This window comes from Gigantopelta aegis, chromosome 4, assembly GCF_016097555.1.
Source record: "Gigantopelta aegis isolate Gae_Host chromosome 4, Gae_host_genome, whole genome shotgun sequence".
Classification (NCBI taxonomy): domain Eukaryota; kingdom Metazoa; phylum Mollusca; class Gastropoda; order Neomphalida; family Peltospiridae; genus Gigantopelta; species Gigantopelta aegis.
Window position 1 is genome coordinate 31636807 of NC_054702.1, and position 22536 is coordinate 31659342.

The following is a 22536-nucleotide window of genomic DNA, read 5'->3' on the forward strand; positions in this document are numbered from 1 at the left end:
TTGCATGACTAATGTTGGTGCTACACTAAAACACCTAAAGCGCATTGATGTCCATTGAATACTGTTACTTCGTTGTGTTGCTACACCAAATTCAGTTACAAAGCACTGTCACGGCTGATGTGTCAACAGCATCATGATCAACGCCCAGTTCAAAGCACATCGATGCACATTGGCAAACCATGTATGGTGTAGCACCAACAAAAGTGATAAAAAAACAACCAACCAAAGTAAACCTGAAGTTCCATAATGTACAAATGTGTAAAATATCAACAGGATTTTATTATATGCTACACAAAGGGTCTATGTCAATAAATAATCTGTAAAAAGTTTGATTATAACCAATGTGAGCATCTTAAAATATTTACCTGTACTTTCCAACACATTGTACAAACCAAGTCAGAGAGTAAAACGTTCTTTTACAGCTAATTGTTGTCACAGGATTTCAAAGTCTACTTTTATTTACCAAGTCTTAGAGAACCTAGTTAGCCAAGATTTAAAGCAGAATACTAAATTTCTTATTAATCAAGACCATTACAATTCAGTAAATTGTACAGTTTTCCTCTTGATTGTATTATTTGTATGTTTTTTTTGTTTTGTTTACCTACATCAAAGGTAAATGAATAGCCATCAGCACCTTAAGTTGAATTGATAAACTTTCAAAAACTCAATTTGCAAACACCTGTAGCTGAAGGAATACAGTGTTAACTAGTGATGTTCTGGATCAATAAAGTTCGATGATCACTGCTCGTTTGAACCATTCGACCATTTTAGAGTACAGGTTTCATAACCAACAAAATGAATACAATACATACTTCTCTTCAAATTGAGTGGTTCTTGGTGCACCAAAGAATAAACTTACTGTTATGTTCAATTTGTTTACTCTCTATTCAAAGACTAGCAACCATATGTACTTGTCCAAACAAATATGGTATCAGTCAAAAATGTTGTTGTATAAATATTTAAATGTTACTAGACCATACATTTGGTATCTAATTTTTGTCACTTCTGAACGACAAATAACAGCAATCATTTAAAAACTTTTTAAAAAAAATAATAAAAAATTTAATGATAATTTCATTCAACATATTAGCCATTCAACTTAGGAAACCATTCAACTTAGGAAAACACTCTTTATGGGTGATAAATATTCTACTTAAAACATGTGTTTTACAAAAAATGTACTAGGTAATCTCTGATTAAAAGAAATGAAATTAGCTAGAAGTTCCCTTGATTAACAGCTAACAAATTACATATTTGTTTTGTTTTTATACACATGCTGCTCTAATCAATCACAAAAAGTCTTAAATCGAGGAAAGCACTGTATGAAGTTCACTTCAACCACATACGTTCTTCACAAGTCTCCAGATTTATTTAACTTACAATATTGTCTTTGTTTTTAAAAAGTTTTGGGTTTCTTACGAGACAGATCACATTTGAATTACGCCACTTTTCACACACAAAGACACATTTATACACCAGACACAGATTAAAGATGTCCAGATATTAACTTTGCACTGCAGATTCAGATTCGGCTGCACACTGTTCTGATGGATTTTCCTTGCCCGATGGTAACGCCGCACTGTCCGAACCACTACCACTGTTCTTGTCCACCACTTGAGGCCCATTCGTTTCTGGTGGTGCACTGTGGGCCAAAGGATTATCAACATTCTCCAACAAAGGCTTCACACCAACTGATCCAACATATTCAGCGACAGATTTGACATTTTCACTGCTTGCCACGTCAGTTACTGGTAAAATACTTTTACTGTCGCCAACATGCCGACTGTCAGTACTGTTATTAGCAACATTATTGCCATTTGGATGAACATTAGCTTCGCTAGCAGTACTAGCATCATTAACAGGTAAAGACTTATTTTCTTTTGATGTATCACCTTCAGTACTAGATATATTATTATTATTAGAATTGTCATTTACTACAGGTCTTTCGAAGCTTGGCTGAATATTCAAGTTGTCATTCAGTGCTGGAGGTTTGTTTTCAGTTAATACCGGTTTGGCTACAGACACAGAAACATCAGGTACAGTTTTTTGCTCTTTGTTGGCATCCCCAGCTTGTTGAGAATCAACATTTGGCTTTTCCACTGAATCCACGGTTGTCTTTTCCACAGAATCTACCATGGTATTTTCCATAGAATCCAAGGTCGTCTTTTTCATAGAATCTACGGTCGACTTTTCTGTGGAATCTACAACCGTCTTTTCCACAGAATCGGACTCTGTGACAGCTGGCCCATCACTCCACCTGCTCTGTCGACCAGATCTATCACGAGTTTTCACCTTGGGTTCTGGAACAGCGTCAGATTCCTTTGGTTTATCTTTTTCCCGGTCGCGATCTCTGTTACCATCATGTCGAGATCGCCTGTCCCTATCTCGGTCTCGATCCCTGTCTCGATCTCTATCTCGGTCCCGGTCTCTTTCAAAGCTGCGATCACTTCTCGGACTGCGGTCGTATCGGCCTCCATCTCGGAAACCTGCTTCCCTTCCAAATCCTCCTCTGTCTCTGTCCTTGTCTCCCCGTTCACCATCCCTGTCCCTGTCTCTGCGGAAATCTCGCTCCCTGTCCCTGTCCCGGCCAAAGTCTCTGGACCTTCCACGTGCAGACCCAAATCTATATGGAGGATTGCCCATCCCGTCAAAGTCGTCGTCCATCCTATCAAAGTCTCTTCTCCCAAAGTTATTCAGAGGGGGAGGATTATCTTGGTCATTTGGATTCCAAGGTTCTGTTTCGATATCCATCAGTGGGCGGGGACCATTGAAACACTCACGGTCATCAATGTCAATGTCAATGTCACCGCGGCCAAAATTGGGTCCAGTTGATTCGTCCATGAAATGGGTTTTCAATGGGTGGGCCGTTTGGCCTGAACGGAGGACGAGGACCTCTGAAGTTTTGTGGTGCACCTGGGTGTCCCTGTGGCGGTCCAAAACGCTGAAATCCGGGTCTCAGTCCCAGCAGGCCAGGTCGATTAATACCAGGTGCCCCCCTCGGACTTGCCATGAAAGGCCTCATCCCGTCTGAAACTCCCGGAGCGGTGTGCATTAATGAGGTAGGTCCTGGTTGCCTAGGAGCGCCCAGTGCCGCCCCAATCACAGCCTGTGGTCCCGACGGTCTGAAATCGCCGGCTATCATCATCCTTGGCCGTTCACCCATGTTCATCTGCAACATTGGCCGCATCTGTATTCCAATTCCATGCTGCTGGCCCATCAGCATTGGACGTGCCATCTGACCACGAAGCATGGGTCCACAGTGCATTGGACCAACCGGTCTGGACACTGCAAAGCCGGGAACCCCTCCAGGCTGAACTGCTGTTGGCTGAACTTCAGGATTTGACAACGATCGTTCATCTGTGTCCTGTATATCCATATTTTCATCATCGTTATCCAGATCGGATTCTGAAGCCGGCACAGCAGCAGCACGAGGTGCGGGTGAAGCAGCGCTGCTGGTGGGAATGAACTGTGGTCTTAGTCCTGCAGGCATCATTCCTGGACCAACCATTGGCAAGCGGATGTTTGGTGGGGGCGGCATGTTGGGGTTGAAGCCAGGATTGAATCCCTGAAAACGTGCCTGTGGCGGAATGGCGGGCTGAGCGACAATGGTCGCGGCTGCGGCGGTAGGAGGCTGCGGTTGCTGACCAGAGGGTAATGAAGTTGACAAGATACTCTGGATGGCTTGACTAAGTTGAGCACTGGCTGCAGACATCGTCAGTGGAGCTGATGATATGGCCGACGACACACCCAGAACCGACGACAGTTGAACGGGCTGCAAAATAAGGGGGGGGGAATTTGATGTAAACATTTCTGAGAAATATACTCAAAGAATTGAGTTCATTTGTTTAATTAATTACGAGAACAGGCTAGTTTTCTATACTTCCACTTTATGAAGCCTGCCCCTTAAATGAATATATGTTGTATACCCTAATCCAACTTGTTTTCCATTAATGTTAAGTCTAGCATTTCTTATTCATCTTTCTTTACTTTTGATTTTGACAAATTGGTGTGATAGTTATCCCCATCTCCAAACTAACTAAAATCTTTATCTATTTTTTTGCTTCTTTTTTTTTTATATTAAAGTAACTCCTTCAAAAAAGAATTACTTTACATTCGTTTTTCTCTAATTTTAATTTAAATTGAAGTTTTAAAGTCTCAACAAGTACGAAGACGAAATAATATGAATACAAACCTGTGAGGAAGGAGGTGCTCCACCGATTCCAGGCATTCCAGCCATCTGAGGTGGCATGCCAGGAGGGGGACCCGGTGGCATACGAATGTGCTGAGGTGGCATTCCAGGGGGCATCGGACCTGGCATCTGACCTGGCATTGGCATCATCATTGGTGGCATTACTCCCAACTGTGGTGGAATAACTGGCACAACACCTGCAAGAAAGTAAAATATTAAACAGAGTACCAGTGATGTACATGATACGCCTGTCAAAAGTAGGTCAAAGTGACCTAGTTACGGTATGCAATACACCGCCATCCCAAGCTGTACTTGCATGGAAGATTTGATGATCCTATATGAATTAATATGGAAGATACTGCCCTGACAAAGATTTCCTTTAATGTGCATTGATGCGTGAAAAGTCGGTCGCAGGGACCTAGTTATGGAATGTAACACAACACCATCCCAAGTTATACATCCATGCATGATACGGACAGACACAAAATCCTATACCATAATACAACCCTTCAAAAATTGGTGTACAAAATTTGTTAATACTTGAAACATAAAATGTATTCTTGTCAAGATAGTATAAAACTGCAGACTAATTGCTTTAATGCAAACAAAATGTACATCTTTGTATCCTTTTTAGTGGAGCAAAGCTTTTAAATGTATTAAAAGAAAGAAAGAAAGAAATGTTTTATTTAACGACGCACTCAACACATTTTATTTTACGGTTATATAGCGTTAGACATATGGTTAAGGCTAAATGTATTAAGACATTAAATTACTTGTACAATATAGACTATAAGAATTCATCATATGTGACCTTGTTGGATAGAAAAATATACACCCAATGTGGTCAAAATTTCCACTATCAAGGGAGTACTCTTTCTATCCCACATGACTGCATGTGATCAATTCTTTTTCCCTCATCCAGTCAGTAAATATACTATTATTTTACATATGCAAAGATGGCTTAAAAGAAAGCCCTTTCAATTGAAAAATTTTCCAAATAAAATACACCATCATGTTTGTTAGCTTGTTAAGCATAATCACGAAAAATAGAAATATGTTCGATCTTTCATGGAATAGTTCCGTCCTATATATTCATGGAAGAGAGAAAGTCTTGCAATATTATTTATTAACTCATCCGCATGTGTGAAATAACTGGTTAATAATAATACAGAATTTAAAGATTCTGACTAAATTTTCAATCATCTTTTTTCCCCCCAAGTGTCATTTGTTTGAAAAGAAATACACATTTATTTTAACTTAATTTTATATATTTAAAGTTGCACACCCTAGTTTCAGCCCACAAAAATTAATTATAATTTTGGTTAATTTACAAAACTGAACATACTTAGATCACATTTTTATAAAATAGAGTGAAAAAGCAGGTTTTATATCGATAAATACCATGGGAATCACCATGACCCAATTACTTGAAATAATTTTGAAAGTTAGTATTCTGATGTCACCGGTAGATGTCGCTCGAAGCACAGAAATGCCTATGTCATGACAAATTTCCCAGAGTGCACACAGACTCCTGGACAGTGAAAGGAATGAGTTTGGGTGCTTCTGTTGAGAAAGTGGCTGCTGCATCAATCATGATACTTGAATCGGAATAAGACAACAATGATAGACCGTCACTGACCATGTTGACTACACTAGTGTGTTTGAAATAATACATTTTATATATAAACCGCAATTAGCCTACATTTGCTATTCGGCACCGGGTACTATTGGTTTTAAAGGTTTGTAATGTTTTGTATTGAGATATTTACTTGTCTGAACTTTATTGTTAATGAAAATTTTCACGAACAGTGAAGAAAAACCTCACAAATGAACGACAAGTAAACGACAACAAATCGGATGTTGATTGCGCGAACCGTGCACGAGAAAACAAATCGAACCAAAATGGTAACGGTCACGTGGTATACCAACGTCTGTGCCGTTGAAACGGGAAGATCCCCTCTAAAAATAGATCAGACTTTGTGTGCTCAACGTTTTTTCTCTCAAACACACGTGCATTTTTAAGAAATACGAAAAATGCATTTTGTGGTATTACAAACACCAGGATTACCAAAAAACACTTCAGGTGAATGGAAATGTATATTCTAAATAATAAAATGAAGTAAAGTGCAAATTTATTTGTGAGAAAATGGGTTTAATAGCAAAAAACAACGATGTAATGGTTAACAACTAGGGCATGTCACTTTAATTTTAAATATATATTATGTTTATGCTTGTCACTTTGTAAAAAGAAAAGCACAGTTCGAAAACAGTTCCAAGAATTGAAACCGCAATAACATACATATTTTGTATTCAGTTAGAAATAGGCAAGTGGAGTATGTAATTTTAAGAAAGGAAATTAACAAGTAAACATTTGTCATGAAGACAAACATACCTGGTACTGGTCCAGCATACTGTGGCTGGCCGCCCATTGGTAGAGGAATATTAGTCTGCTCAGCTTGTGGAGGTGCATCACGACTTTCCTCTTCTGACGTACCAAACTTCATTCCTATAGTAAATAGTATAATCTGCGGTCTCTTCTCACAATACAAGGTACACGTTAACAGTTACATACATAATAAGAGTTCTCAATTCACTATTTATGGCTCTTTTTTCTTTTTCTTTTTTTGTGGTGTTGTTTTGTGTGTGCGTGTGCATTCATGTGTGCGTGTGAGAGAATGTGTGCATGCCTGCGTGTATTTTTAAATAGATCAAGATTACGTAAAACAGTGTTTGGGGTAGGGGAAGGGGTAGGTATGTAGTAGCTGTTTCAACTGCTTTTCAAAATGCCCATCTTTTCTTCATTATCAACTTAACAGGAGCACTCAAGCTCTTCGGATACTTCTGACCATATTGTAATCAACACTAGTATTCTGACTAAAAATGCAACATGAATTTTACACTTCTCGGCCAATTCAACTAATTTCAATCTAGAGAAACGACAATTGTCAGGGGTTTCCAAACGAAATCAGTCAAGATATTTCTAAATAATTTGGGATGTGCTTCTCTGTTGGTGAAGGAACAATCCACATGTGTTTACCAGAAAATGTGTCATGAATTATCAATTTTAAATTTCTTTTTACATTATATATTTTCGGATATATCGAGTACCCTTCAAACGTTTATTTTTGTAAAATGAATAACATGCTTACGTAGCAAAACTGATTTCATTGTTTGGCCTTACTGTCCAAGACATCACTAAGCACACACACACACCTCTCCATGACAAGCAGGCAGTGGCTTGGTATCACCTCATACTTGCACAGATATGCAAAGTGGTGGGTATACTCGCCTTCTCTCATTGTACTTTAATATTTGTTATGATGCTTATTTTTCATGCGTGAAACTGTTCTTATTTGAATTTCTCATCTAAAATTATTATCAAGAAAAAGATAAAAATGGGGAGACTCGTCTCACTTTAAATAACAAGATAATTGTCATTAGAACAGAACATTTCACTGAAGTCCACCAATGATAGCATCAGAGGATTGTATACATATAACTAATAAATGTGTGTATATGTGTGTATGTGTGTGTGTGTGTATGTATGTGGATGTGTATGTGGATGTGTATATATATATATATATATATATATATATATATATATATATATATATATATATATACTGAACAAAATAAGAAACTTCCGCTAACTTTGCTTGAACATAACTTGATGAAAACAAACCAGGGGAATAATTGTTATATATGTGTTTAAAGAGTGTTCCATGATGCATCGTTTGGTGCAAAAATCATGGCCATAGGTTAACAGAAACTTTGAGAAATTTTTACCAAGTGTGGTAGGGGTTAAAAACAACAACACCCACTTAATAACGGGAATGACCACCTCTTGAATTGACCACTGCAGTGCATCGCAGGTGCATAGAATTGACTAAAGTGTTGATTTGTGCCTGTGGAATATTGTTCCATTCCTGAATGAGCGCATGACGAAGTTCGTTGACGTTAGCGGGTGGGTTGGGACGACGCCTCAATCGTCTGTCCAGACTATCCCAGACATGCTCGATGGGGTTGAGATCAGGACTTTTAGCGGGCCAGTCATCAATGAGATCAATGTTATTTGTCCTAAGAAAATTTACAGTGTCTCTAGCTGTATGAGAGGTGGCATTATCATGCTGAAAATTTGAGATGTTGGCGTCGTTATGGAACAGAGGAATAACGTGATGAGCGAGAATGTCATCGCGGTAACGTTGAGCATTTAAATTGCCATCAATGACGACTAGTGGTGAACGATAACCATGGGCAATGGCTGCCCAGACCATGACAGAACCCCCACCCCCGAAACGATCTCGTTCAAGAACACAACAGTCAGCACAGCGTTCATTTCTCCTATGGTAGACGCGCACCCTGCCATCACCACGTTGTAAAGAAAATCTGGATTCATCCGAAAAAAGAACGGTATTCCAGCGTCGCCGTATCCAACGAGTGTGTACACGTGCCCAATTAAGACTATTTAGATGATGACATTGCGTTAAAACGCATCCAACGTAAGGACGTCGTGCATGTAAACCATTCTCCCGCAGACGATTACGAACAGTTTGCCCACTGATTTGGTTATTATGAAGCCCAGGTGTGTTAGCAGCAGTAGCAGTGGCAGTTTGGAATCGATTGCGGAAATGTGTGTTCATGATATAGCGGTCTTGACCACGCGTTGTAACACGCGGACGTCCACAACGTGGCAAGTCGTTGGTGCTTCCTGTCGTTCGAAATCCTACGCGAAGATTTCGTATCGCTCGACTAGAACGCCCAACATGCCTTGCAACATCTTCTGTCGACATGCCAGTATCAAGCATGCCAATCGCCCGTTCGCATAAATTATTGGGTATTCTTGGCATACTAAAAATGCTACAATGTAAAAAACTTTAATTTTTTTTTACAAATTTTGAAGCGTTTTCATTCACTTGACAACAATGTCAGTAACACAAGTAAAACAAATTGACCGAATACTACACGGGACATGTTGAACCATGCATGCACGTGCAAATTGAATTTCACATTGTCGACGGAGTAACAGTGCAAAAATAATCGATAAAATTCATGAATCCTGATAATACAGCTCAAGGCTAATACTACCTATATAATTTCATTACACAATGAATTCTTTAACACAACAAATACTATATGTACAAATCGGAAGTTTCTTTTTTGTTCAGTATATATATATATATATATATATATATATATATATATATATATACACACACACACACACACACATACACTAAGCACAATTAGCTAACTAATTTTTTAGAGCTTTTGAGAAAAATGGAAAACTGATTTTTATACAAACAGAAATGAATTCTCAAGGTTAATACTACCTATATAATTTCATTACACAATGAATTCTTTAACACAACAAATACTATATGTACAAATCGGATTTTTTTTTTTTTTTTTCAGTATATATATATATATACACACATACACTAAGCAAAATTAGCTAACTAATTTTTTGGCTTTTGAGAAAAATGGAAAACTGATTTTTATACAAACAGAAATGAATTCTTTAAAATTATTTGATAAGAACAAATTTGTTTTTTGTTCAAATAGTCTTTAAATAATTAATTTGTGTTTTTAAAAAATTCTAAAATTTGTAAAATTGATTCAGGCAATTATGCTTAGAGGCTATTATAATGTTTAATATCAAGTAAAATTGTAGTGGAATTCTTACGGCATGATGTTTAGGTAACCTTGAGTGAGAAAGCAAAGACAAATTTGTTTTTTGTTCAAATAGTCTTTAAACAATTAATTTGTGTTTTTAAAAAAATTTAAAATTTGTAAAATTGATTCAGGCTATTATGCTTAGAGGCTATTATAATGTTTAATATCAAGTAAAATTGTAGTGGAATTCTTACGGCATGATGTTTAGGTAACCTTGAGTGAGAAAGCAAAGACAAATTTGTTTTTTGTTCAAATAGTCTTTAAACAATTAATTTGTGTTTTTAAAAAAATTTAAAATTTGTAAAATTGATTCAGGCTATTATGCTTAGAGGCTATTATAATGTTTAATATCAAGTAAAATTGTAGTGGAATTCTTACGGCATGATGTTTAGGTAACCTTGAGTGAGAAAGCAAAGACATACCTTTCAGATGATCTGGCAAAGTGTCCTCGTCAATCATGCCACCTCCACAAAGCTGATTCAGATCTGAAGGAAGCTTACTCCAAGGAATGTAGGTGACACCATGGTCTACATTCCATATGTCTTTATACTCGGGATTTTTCACACCAATACCCTGTGCCCAAGACACCTAAAACACAACCGTATCATTTTAAATATTTCATATCAAACACCACATATTACCATTTGACAATTTCAAAAATTACATGAAAACAATAAACTAATGTAATAATGCATGAGTGGCCATTAGATACTATTTATCTCACAACGAGTTGTGTTAAAATTGTATCTAACGAGTGAAAGCAAGTTTGATACGTTTTTAAACAACAAGTTGTGAGATAAATGGTATCAAACAAACACGAATGTATTATTCTATTTCTTATAATTCCTCAAAAACCAGGTTTTAAGCCGTTATTTACACTTGTAGCTCACTTATGCGTCACAGACACATCATTGTCAGGTTATCTATATGTCACAGTGTAATATATTTCCACCGTGTTGTTTTTCATTGGCTGCATGGCAATGGTGACCTGGTCATCACCTAGGAGCAACCAGTCCTGTGTCTTGAAATTATTAACTCATGTGTTATCAAAAATAATGCATGGTGTTCTCAACAACAGGTATGTAAGAAATAGTATAATTCTTTTACATCCATACAGTATTGTAATATGTATTTTACAGACATTTGATAATGCATAGTACAAATTAGTGATCGGTATACAAGTCGTCCAGGATATATACAAACCTTCAAGACATTTCCATTAATCCTAATACCCCGGTCTAGCTTATCTCTTGCTTTATAAGCATCCTTTCTTCTTGCATAGTCAACATATGCACAACCTCGGGGTGGAATTAGCTGCAAAAAAGAAGTTGTTTACAACATTAATTTTGTACACTTAAGTTTGTTAACACCTGTTGTCTATTTCTGTGCTCTGCTCAATTTGTTTCGTCCCTGCAGAATATGCTTTAAAGATCAACATTAAAATTTCTTTCCGCTGTTAACTGGAAATTAATTTTTAACAAAAACCACGTTGAGTGGGTACAAGTTTATAATTTTTACTCACATATATTCACTTAAATGTTTCATAAATACATGAAATAAAGTTCATATATGAATCAGTAAGTATTATTTTCGTGTCTTTTTTTTTAATTTTTATTATTTTAGCTCGGCTAATGGTGATTAAAATTAGGCAAAAAATCGAAAAAGTTGCGTTTACTTACGGGCATTTGTGGCCAGCTGTCCAGTATTTATGGCCATTATTCCCGACAACAGTGGTTTTCTGACCAGAATTTTTTTTTAAACCCGAACTACGATTCATATTGCAATATTTGGTAATTTTCGTTGTTGGTAAAACGATCAAATGTATTATCAAATTAGCTGTTACAATCAGCTATCGATCCCTGAAAATTACCGCGACGTGGCGCCATTGTTGTCAAGCGAAAATACTTGCCGAAAACCACTTTTTGAACTCAAAATTTCAAGGTATTTTCAATTGAAAAAATCAAAACAAAAACCACCATTTTGAAAAAAAATCTTTTTACTTTAATTATATTTCCGTTTCCGGCGAGTGTCGTGTGCAAAACGGCGGGAAATATGAATTGGGGAATGCACTGTATACAGTGTACAGTATATCGACTGACGTGACGTCGGGCGAGATATTTCGCCTGCAGTAGTCAGAAGGTTAAGTTCCAATAGATTTGTAAAACAGCTTAATATGTATGCAGGGTTGAGAATGAGAGGTGGAAAAAAAAGCTCATCATTTACCACAGTGATCTGTATAAACATTTGGTCATTTTAAAAATAAAACGTCAAATTAAAGGTAACAAATGTGAGAAAAAAATTATCAACAGTTATGCATTCACATTAAAAGTATTCATTAAAACAACTTACATTCACTGAATTAACCGTGCCATATTTTTCTATTTCAGATCGGATGTCTTCTTCTGTTGTATGCTTTGTCAAATGGCCCAACCACAGAGTCGTAGTACAAACTGCATGAACAAAAACATAGTTCTTTTACCAAATCTTCTTCAAACACTCCGCCAAACATATATGAAACTTGTTATCATATATTTTGTAAACAGAAAACACTTGCAACATCGCTAATACTTAGTTCTTGGAGGTAAATCTTATCTCGATACTAACAAATGAATAATCATAACATGAACTGTGAAGATTAAAAAGTCATGAACTGATAGTTACCACTTAGTTGCTTTTCTCGTACTGGTGGCAAGCCTTTCTTCCTCCTATCCCTTTCCTTTTCTTTAGTTTTTTCTCGGTCTCGATCACGAGATCTGAAAAAGCATGCACCATCAAACTTCAGTACTGTCTCAGACATTTCATGGTGTATCTAATAAAATTTTAACTTGTTAATGAACTGAATAAAAACTGATACAAGAAAATAAATATTAATATTAAATGAAAGGATTGTTTGTTTAATGACACCCGAACACATCTAAATGACAGATATTTGGTGTTTAACACATCTGATCAAGAAAGAAAGATGAAATACACTGCTACCAGAATGGCTACTCCTACGCGTACGTTCACAGGAAGAGAGTAAGCAGTTAAAAAGCAAATAAATCTACTTTCAAATAGAAAGGATTATTTAACAACAGCTCAGCTTATTGTATAATCTGTTGGTGGTGATATACAATAGAACAAGTATTTTGAGAGTACTGCTAAAACAATACCGGGCCCAACAATTTTTCTTATCTCCCAAGTTCAAAGGCCATAACTTTGTGAACAATGGGTAAATTGCCATAAAAGTCAAACTTGATCTGTAACATAACATGATAAAAGCTATACACAAAATTTCAGCTTAATAACTTGTCCAAAAGTCAAAAACAGTTAATTTCATATTCAAGGCATTGTGAAAAAACCATCAGGAAAACCACGTGGGATGGACAAAACGACAGACAGACAGAGATGACACCTACAGTCCCCTCCAGTTGTACTGGTAGGGGAATAATAACACCAACATAGAGCACAAAAAAATATTTTTATTTAACAATGACCAACGCATTATTTACGTTTTGCTTCTTAAATTTTATCTTGAAGCTAAAGCCAGAAATTGAAAAGCAGTTGTAGAACATAGTGATCAATATAAATTCTAGTTGTATAATACTTAAAGATGGAAAGTAAAAGCTGCTCTTGAACACAATTATCAGAAAGCATACTGTGTATTTTGTGTGGCAAATGCCTCACTTTCAAGCTTCAATATCAGCATACATATGCTTAAGGAGAATACAGATGAGAGGAAACCCACAGCCTGCACTCCAAGGGCTTTTTGATTGGCAGCAAGAGATCTTTTATATGCACCACCCTCAGACAGGACAGTACATACCACAGACATTGTTATACCAACTGTGGAGCACTGGCTGGAACAAACACCAACATAAGGATCGGCAGACAATGTCATCTAAATACACCACAACATAAGGGTCGGCAGACAATGTCATCAAAATAAATATTACAATGTTAGAAACTGTCATAAACTGTCTGTGCTGTTTATACAACAGACAAGAAGTGTCTGGGAACAATATACAATGTGATGCAATACCTGGATCGTCTGTGTCTATCTCTAGAGCGTGATCTGCGTCTATGATCTCTTGACCTCGAACGAGATCGTCTTCGTTTCCTAGGAGACCTAGAACAAAATTATTTACTCAGTGCAAAAAAAATGACATGCATATGCAGAATAATACATTGACAAATTTTAAAAAATCTTTACCACTAAACCAACTCTCAACAAAAACATGTACATATATATGCAATTGTCTTTTTAAACAATGTTTTAAGTTTAAAAAAAAAAATACCTTCATTGTACAGTGAAATCTCTCAAAACTGTAAACCAGAATTCACACAAAACCTGACATTTGTCATGGTCCCTTTTTAAATATTTGTACAGAAAAGAACCTCTCTAAACCAGATGACTTTTAAAACCAGACTTTTTACCTGGTACCAAAGGTGTTCGGTTTAGAGGAGTTTCACTGTATATACTACTGGTTCATATCAACTATATCAAGCAAATAATTAATGTGTTAATCTCCATTTCCCACCAATTTTAAACTAATGAGTTTATAAAAAGTTTTCAATTCCTTCATTTTCAACCTGAAAAACCCTGACATAATTCAATAATTATTTAATATTAATGAATCTTTATGTTGTCGAACATAAGATTTACTACACAACCCAAATACCTTGAGCGAGAGCGATCTCTGTGAGAGCGATGTCTGTCTTCTTTGTCATCATCGCGGTCGTCAATCACCTCAACATCAACCGAGCTGTCGGGTGCAGGCTGGGGATGATCATAGTTGTGATACTGGGGCGGCATTTGCTGCTGTTGTTGCACGGCATCAAGACGCTGCATTCCAATAGGTATAAAGCCAGGTGGTGGACCCTGCATATGAACATTACAGTGAAAATGATTTTTCCTTTTCGTAACAAATTAAACTGTTATAAAATTAGTTTTATTAATGTCTTACTGAAATGAAGAAAGAAAAGGAACATTTATTTAACAATGCCACGATATATTTCAAACTGTGGCTAATTTGGTGTCTAACAAATGCCTATCACAATCATTGCTCAATACAAAGATGGAATTCTTTTATAAGAACAGATATGACAGTAAATATGTTGGCCTTTGATACACCACTCATGGGGACTGGTTGGGATGGGGGAAAACCCAGACCCTCGAGAACGATCAATCCGATGACTCATCATAAATGAGGCGAGCACCACACAACTGATACATACCAACATGAGGTGACTCCTTGGAAAAAAATAAACTACTCAACAAAAGTTTGACAAGAGGCCATTTCCCACTTTAATTTTTGTTCTAACTATTAACATTGGCAGCTTCGGTTACTGCCTTAAATATTTTATGTATGTATCTACAATTATATTCTTATACAAGGCATTTAGTGCACTAATAGAAATAAACCTATCTATGAATTTAGCTTGCAAGAGATTTCAAAAACTGTAAACATTATACCGTTTATTTTAATTAAATTCTAGTTAGGACTATTTTTTTTTACATTGTGTATTTCATGCAAGATTTACACCACATCAGACCTCAATGTGAAAAAATTTCAGTAGTGTAATTAATTACTCCCCTAACTTAAATTATGGGAATCTATATAAGATATTACCATATACTGATGCTAAATAAATTTCATGTACCGAGAGCTAAAAATTACTCTCCTTGAACCAGTCTCAAGAGTGTGATGGGCAGTGTGAGTGATAATTCCTCTTAAATGGCGAGGTCAGATTACATTATTAAGCTAGCTCTGCCACTCGCCAATTCGACAATTGTGAATTTTAAGACAAGTTGGCAAATTTTATTTTAATCTGGCAAAAAAAATTGTGTGATAATTGATTTTTTGTTGGAAATTGGCTATAGGTTTTACAATTTTGAAATAATTTGGCGAGATTTTCTGATCTCCCAGAGCAAGCTCTTAATTTAAGTTCACGTAAAATTGATTTTCTCTGAGAATACTAACCTGCTTTATTTCCTTATCAAATTCCTCCTGCTGTTGCTGCAGTACTTGCTGACGAATTTGCTCCTGAACTGTGATCTCATTCTTCTGCATCGTTTGAGACATCTGGTGTATGTGATGCATTAAATTGGGATCATTCAAAATATTCTGCACATTGCTCATAGGAAATCTGAAAAATAATACAATTTTTAGTTTACTTTTTCATGCTGTGTTTTGGCTTTTTAATGTGTATTAAAATACATCAATGAATGAAAGAATGAATGATTGTTTAACAACACTCCAGCACAAAAATACATCAGTTATTGCGTGTCAAACTAAGATAAGTATACTATGATTATTTAGACTAAAATAAAAAAGCTATAATTATGGAGGAGAAAAATTGCAAGTTCAAAGCATCTTACAATCCCATTTTTTGGACATTTACATTCTGAGGAGATCAAAACAATCACAGTTGAAGGTTATGAGCAACTGACATGGTCAAAGAAAAATCAACCAATTGTATTTTATGTTTAATACTCGGAAGTGGTTGAGATTATACTTTTTACAATCACATGACGAGACAGAATATAAAATCTTACTGACAAACGTATGAAAAGTAGTATTTACTATATTATACATGATGACAAATACTAAAGTTGGGGAAAATTTAGAATTTTCCAACAGAGTGCAAGAGAGAAAAAGATTTCTGGAGTTCTGTGAAGGAGGTACAGTTTGGACAAAAGTACACAGAGATTAACACTTACCCTTGCATTCCTTGAGATCCCTCTTTTTTATCCTCTTCATCATCGCTCTCTCCATAATCAAAATCCAACAATTTCTAAAAAGTAAAAAATATAAATTATAAAACTTGCACTGAATGTCAATAGTAAATTGAGTGAGCCGATATTTAGGATTCATGTTTTTAGCTACAGTTCTCCGATTAAACTGTAGAATTTTATGATGGCTGTCATTCTCACTACCCTAAGTTCAAGATTATTACTTTTTAGCTCCACTTAGGGCAACAAACTGCCATACATGTCGTTACTTGCTGTAGCAGCTAAATATAGTTCCTCATAAATCAAATACTACAAAATTTTGTTACACCTTTTAAAATCTTTCTTTGATGATTACAAGTAGGTTGACCTCTGTAGTATTTAAATGACCCATTGGTTTGAAGTTACTGGTTATGATGTAGTACTATCTGATAACAACTGAGCAAGTGGTATGGTGCCACTTGTATTAACAGCAACACAGGGCATAAGGGTCGCTGACTGAAACATTTGTGGTCAACCTATGTTGACTTTTTTACACAGTACTAGTCAGTTTAGAGCACTCCCTGAAATTAGTAGTCACATGACCCTCTCGATAGTATTGTATTTTTCACAGAATCTATTCTCACAAACAAATTAATGGTGGTGTGGAACCTTAGCATGTGATTTATATTATATCAATATTGTAATATCTTAAATGGCTCTCCCTAATCCAAGTTAGGGAAGCAATTTATAACTGGTTTGTACCAACTTATGAACTTTATAAATGGAAGTAAGTATCTGAATTAGACATCCCAATTTCTCATTCACATGGAGAGATCTTATAAAGTTTGCTAATTTTACTGTTGATACCAATTTGAACATTATTGATTTTCTTTTCTTTCTTACAACATGAAATTTAAAAAAAGCTCTCAAATTTTTATTTGGGAAAAAAGGAAGAAAGAAAAACAACTACCCTCAATAAACATCCACCCACCCCCATATTTCTGTATGTTTGTTAATTTAATGTCATAGGCTTTAGAAGTGGGGGTGGGTGTATGGGGTACTGGCTTCAAACTCTGAAGATAATGCATAACCCCATCCCCACCGCACCCCACTCCCGCTGAAAAATCGAAGTAATATATTAACTGCCCCTACCCCCATTGAGGTTTTGTTATTCCTATTTATTCTAGTTTGTACACAATTAGCTGAAAAAAGATACATTTTTATATTCATATATAAATACTCTATACAGTACTGCGTAAAACAAATTTGGCTAAAGCATTTTCAATATGGCTAATAAAAATTCCATTTGGCTAATATTTTGGCTACAGGTATTTTTGATCCAGGGTGAGCCCTGGGGAGCAATTTAATAATTGTTTAACTCATTTGGGCGTGAAGGCACATGGTCTCTGGTCTAAAGGAAATAGTCCATAGGCACTACCTATTCATGATCCTATGGGATATTTTTAGCACCAGTCCATCACTCAACTTCTACCACTGTACAATAATTCCAACAATTATGTTGATCTTTAAATAATTTGCAACAGTTATGAAAAATTATTTGTATGTTTCGAATTATCTGCAGGATACAAAGACTGCCAACAGAAAACTTCACTTGATACATTAGTTGAGATCTCACCTTATTAAAACCAGGTTCCGGTGGTGGGTTGTCTGAAACACTACCCCCTGTCTTACTCAGCAGCTGATTGGTTAAAGTCTGTATCTGAGCCAACAGATTGCTGTCAATCACTGGCCCGGATTCCTGAGGTTTCTGCATCAATTCTGTCTGCTGCATCAGTTGCTGCTGGAGTATCTGTAGCTGCTGCAATTGGTGCTGCTGTGCACTTAAACTTGTTATACCTTGCTGTGAACCAAAATATAACCAAAGCTTTAAAATATTTCTAAAAAGATGGAAAGGAAAGCAATACATAACACCCCAGTCTATTTTAAACCATGGCTACTAGATGTCCAACAAATGGTAATTGACGTACATACACAGACACAAATGGTAATTGACGTACATACACAGACAGACAATGCCATACCATAATACAACCCATCATAGACAGGCGTAAAAATTATTAGCAATTTAGCAAATTTAATAAGAATTGTTTTTTTTACCAAATTAAAGTTCACACATATTTGTTTATGGTGACACACAACATAAACCCTTACATCATCAGTTTGCTGCAACAGTTTTGTGACGGTAGCCAACATGTCGTTCTGTGTAGCGGCAATGTTATCAGCAGTTTTAGAGGGGTCTACACGAGATTTGTCCATGATACTAGCTTGTGCTGTAGAACTGTGAGACTTGGTCTGTGCACTAACCACTCGTTCAACTGCTCTCTGTGCTGTAAAACAAGAATACAAAAATGGTGAACACTTTTAATTGGTAAGATGTAGATCCGAGGAAAGTTAACATGCTCTCTAAGTCTATATAAAATATATATTAAAAACATAAATGAACTGTTTTTATTGTGATTTTTTATTTATATTTTTGTTTTTGTTTTGTATGCACAATGCTAATTAAATGCATATTTGGTTAGCAATATTTCTAGTCGATTGAACATTGATTACCAACTACTGTGTAATGTTTTAAAATTGTGTAGCAATCTCTGAAATGTGCTATGCGATACTGAACAAAATGTTCCCAGGTTGAGGATAATGCACCATTTTTGTTGCTATATGTGTATCCAGAAAAGTATAACTGTATGACTTCTCAAACCGATGTAATATCATCGAAGACTGAATAGTAAATGTGTAGTATATTTTTAATTTTTGCAAACTGCACTGCACAAAGACTTAACACTTTTAAATTGTACTAAGAATTTGATCACAAAAAAGTTGTCATCCTTTAAAGCAAGTATCAAGTTGTAATACAATTTATAGTTTGCATCCATATCTTGATTGCAATAGTTTCTTGCATCACGAACTTACCAGTAAGCACCAGTTCTACATTGTTTGGATCTGCAGCTAGATCCAGAAGTGGCTGGACAACTTCCATTGGAAAAACTCCATTCTTCTGCCATAAATTGAGAACCCTCACAATTTTATTCTGAAGAAAAAATAGTCAATAAATATTCAACAATATCTCAATACAATCAGAAAACGGTATCAATGGGGATGTGTACTGTCAACAAAGAAAGAAAGAAATGTTTTATTTAACGACGCACTCAACACATTTTATTTACAGTTATATGGCGTCAGACATATGGTTAAGGACCACACAGATTTTGAGAGGAAACCCGCTGTCGCCACATAGGCTCCTCTTTTTACGACAGGCAGCAAGGGATCTTTTATTTGCGCTTCCCACAGGCAGGATAGCACAAACCATGGCCTTTGTTGAACCAGTTATGGATCACTGGTCGGTGAAAGTGGTTTACACCTACCCATTGAGCCTTGCAGAGAACTCACTCAGGGTTTGGAGTCGGTATCTGGATTAAAAATCCCATGCCTCGACTGGGATCCGAACCCAGTACCTACCAGCCTGTACTGTCAACAAATACACCCCACTATTACTAATACTATGAAAGTTATACATTGAAGAATTTAAGTGTTATAAGTAATTTGGAACATTTTAACCAAATTCTAAATTATCTTGGGTCATATACATCTATGAGGGTGCACTATAACTGCATGTGAACATTCCTACAATATACAGGTAGTACTAAACCAAATAACTTCCAGCTAGGTCAAAGTACAATAGAGCAGTCAATACCACAAGTTCTGTGATTGGTGATAAATGTGAGTCTGTTGGTTGTAAAAAAAAAACAAATTTAGTTTCATCTGGGCAAAACATGTATGCAATTTTATTTCATCTAGTACAAGTGCTGTCAAGTAGTCTTGTGCTTAAAACATGTATGGGGTATCTGTCAAAAAAAAAGAAAAAAAAGTACTCAAATATTCTGCAGAACTAGGGTAGTCATAGACGCTACCCATTATCTCTGAAATGACCAGTTTGACCCCTATTTTTTTCTGATTTCACTTTAAAGGTGAGGGGTGGTAGTATTCATATCTGTGGTGTATTTAATGTCGATTGATAGGTGTTTCGATCCTACAACCAAATTTGTTCTAATAAGCTCTTTCAACAAAAATGTGAAGTTAAATTGGCATGTATGCGGGCTTGTCCGTCCTGGCGTATTTACTGCAATGGAATCAGTTACTCGCTGCAAGTTGGTCAAAATGTGAAGAGAGTAAACAGCCCATTATTTTCCTTAATTTTCCTTTCTTCCAGTTAAAAGTAAGTATTAATTACAGTATTCTGTTAGTTGAACTTGGTGTTCTAGATGATGTTGGATAAAAATCAATTGTTTCTGCTTAATGAACATTTGGTTTCATAAACAAACAGGAAGTGAGATGGATTCTGGGGGAAATTATAGCACTGACTTTTTTGACAAATCTCTGAAACTAATTTAAAGACTATCTTGATCAGAAAAATTAAAAGAAAATCATAACATTCAGTAAAAACATTGTGACTTGCGTTACTCTATCCCATTTGTTTTTGTGACTCGAGTTACAGATATTCCATTGCCTAATATTGTATCAGAGAAAGAGATTCAGTGTTGGTGTCCTTTTCTTAACTTAATGACAGGGGATGCAGATATACAATTGGCAGTTTCATTCTACCAGGGGCTTAAGTGTGGTAAGAAAAAGCAGTTTGTTACTCGCATTACAGGATTTTTAATGCCTGGTTAAAGAGACTGCCATGAAAAAAGTAGATTAGACAATGAAGTTTTATGATCAAAAATGTAGCCCAACAAAATTATATCAACAGTGAAACGTAGAGGACATATGAATATTGGGCTATAGAGGCCAGCAAAAATGTGCTACCTAGAATGAAGAAAACAAAAGCTTTCTAGGTATCAAGTTTGAAAGGTGGGATTTCCATGGAAAGTAGGTGTTGTTCTGCAACTACAACTTACTGTCAAATAAATTGAACACTCAATGAAAATTCAATAAACAATTTTTTTTACCATTTTCCCTATTGTCATGGAAATGCCCAGTTAGTCACTGAGTACGACTATTAAAAAAAATAAATATATATATATATAATTTTAAAAAACAGTTTCTGATGGGTTACCATGATCACAAGGCACAGAACCAAAAACGTGTTTCCCTGCAGAAACAAAACACTGATTTTGTAAGCTAAGGTTTGTTTCTTCTAGAACAATTCATAAACACTGCACCTACAAACTCATTTAATCATACTTGGGGAAAATATAGTCCACATTATGCAACATAAAAATGTAACAAATTTGGGGATTAAGTAATTCTAGCTAATTCAGTCCAGTGCGCAAGAAACAAGATTCTTACCTTTTCATCTGGTGGACACTTAAAAAGGTTCTGGAATGTTGAAACAATATTTTTGGTAAACCGCGGAGCAAACACATCTTTCTCAGTGTTGAATTGGTGTCGAGACTGTCGCACAATTGAATCGATTACATACAAGCCTGGAACCTTATATTCTGGCTTACACTGGAAAAAAAAGGGAGTACACATCAGGTTAAAAACTTTTTTGGAGGGTTTATAAATGCATTATTTAAACATACATTTACAGTTCCAAATATACCACAGAAGAAAAATGGCCTAGATATGGGAACCAATTACACAATCAACAAAGTTGCCCGTGCATTTCTTTCATGAATGAATATCGGCCATCTTTGTTACAGGTACTGCTAGCAACATCAAATAATCAAGATGTATTGCTGTACTAGCAGACTGATTCCACAACCATCCCTCTCCCCACACCCCCACAACAGGTTTGTGACAGAACAAGAATTTGTACTACAAGTGTAATATATTTTCGATGGTGAACCTGCAAGGTTCAAGGCTGATTTCCTCCAAATTATGTTTTCACAAATAATTCAGGCCTGCGCAATTTAAAAATCTGCATACTAGCAATTCCGTGGTGTCAGACGTACATTTCAGACACGTCAGCCAAGCATTATATAAATGTACAAAAAGTTTCACAACATTTATTGTT

General features: G+C 36.0%; 1 protein-coding gene across 1 annotated transcript in view; it reads right to left on the bottom strand.

Moving 5' to 3' along the window:
- Positions 1-2659: 2659 nt before the first annotated feature.
- LOC121370379 (SR-related and CTD-associated factor 4-like) overlaps positions 2660-22536 on the bottom strand; it is a 28729-nt gene continuing 8852 nt past the window's right edge. The window contains exons 3-17 of the mRNA XM_041495557.1: positions 21867-22028; positions 19491-19608; positions 18729-18904; positions 18193-18417; positions 16566-16639; positions 15826-15991; positions 14524-14723; positions 13884-13970; positions 12524-12615; positions 12212-12312; positions 11066-11176; positions 10285-10450; positions 6582-6695; positions 4193-4386; positions 2660-3772 (exon numbers count right to left, since the gene is read on the bottom strand). Of these exons, the coding sequence (XP_041351491.1) occupies positions 2804-3772; positions 4193-4386; positions 6582-6695; positions 10285-10450; positions 11066-11176; positions 12212-12312; positions 12524-12615; positions 13884-13970; positions 14524-14723; positions 15826-15991; positions 16566-16639; positions 18193-18417; positions 18729-18904; positions 19491-19608; positions 21867-22028 (2955 nt within the window). The 3' untranslated portion in view covers positions 2660-2803. The remainder of the gene's footprint in view (positions 3773-4192; positions 4387-6581; positions 6696-10284; positions 10451-11065; positions 11177-12211; positions 12313-12523; positions 12616-13883; positions 13971-14523; positions 14724-15825; positions 15992-16565; positions 16640-18192; positions 18418-18728; positions 18905-19490; positions 19609-21866; positions 22029-22536) is intronic.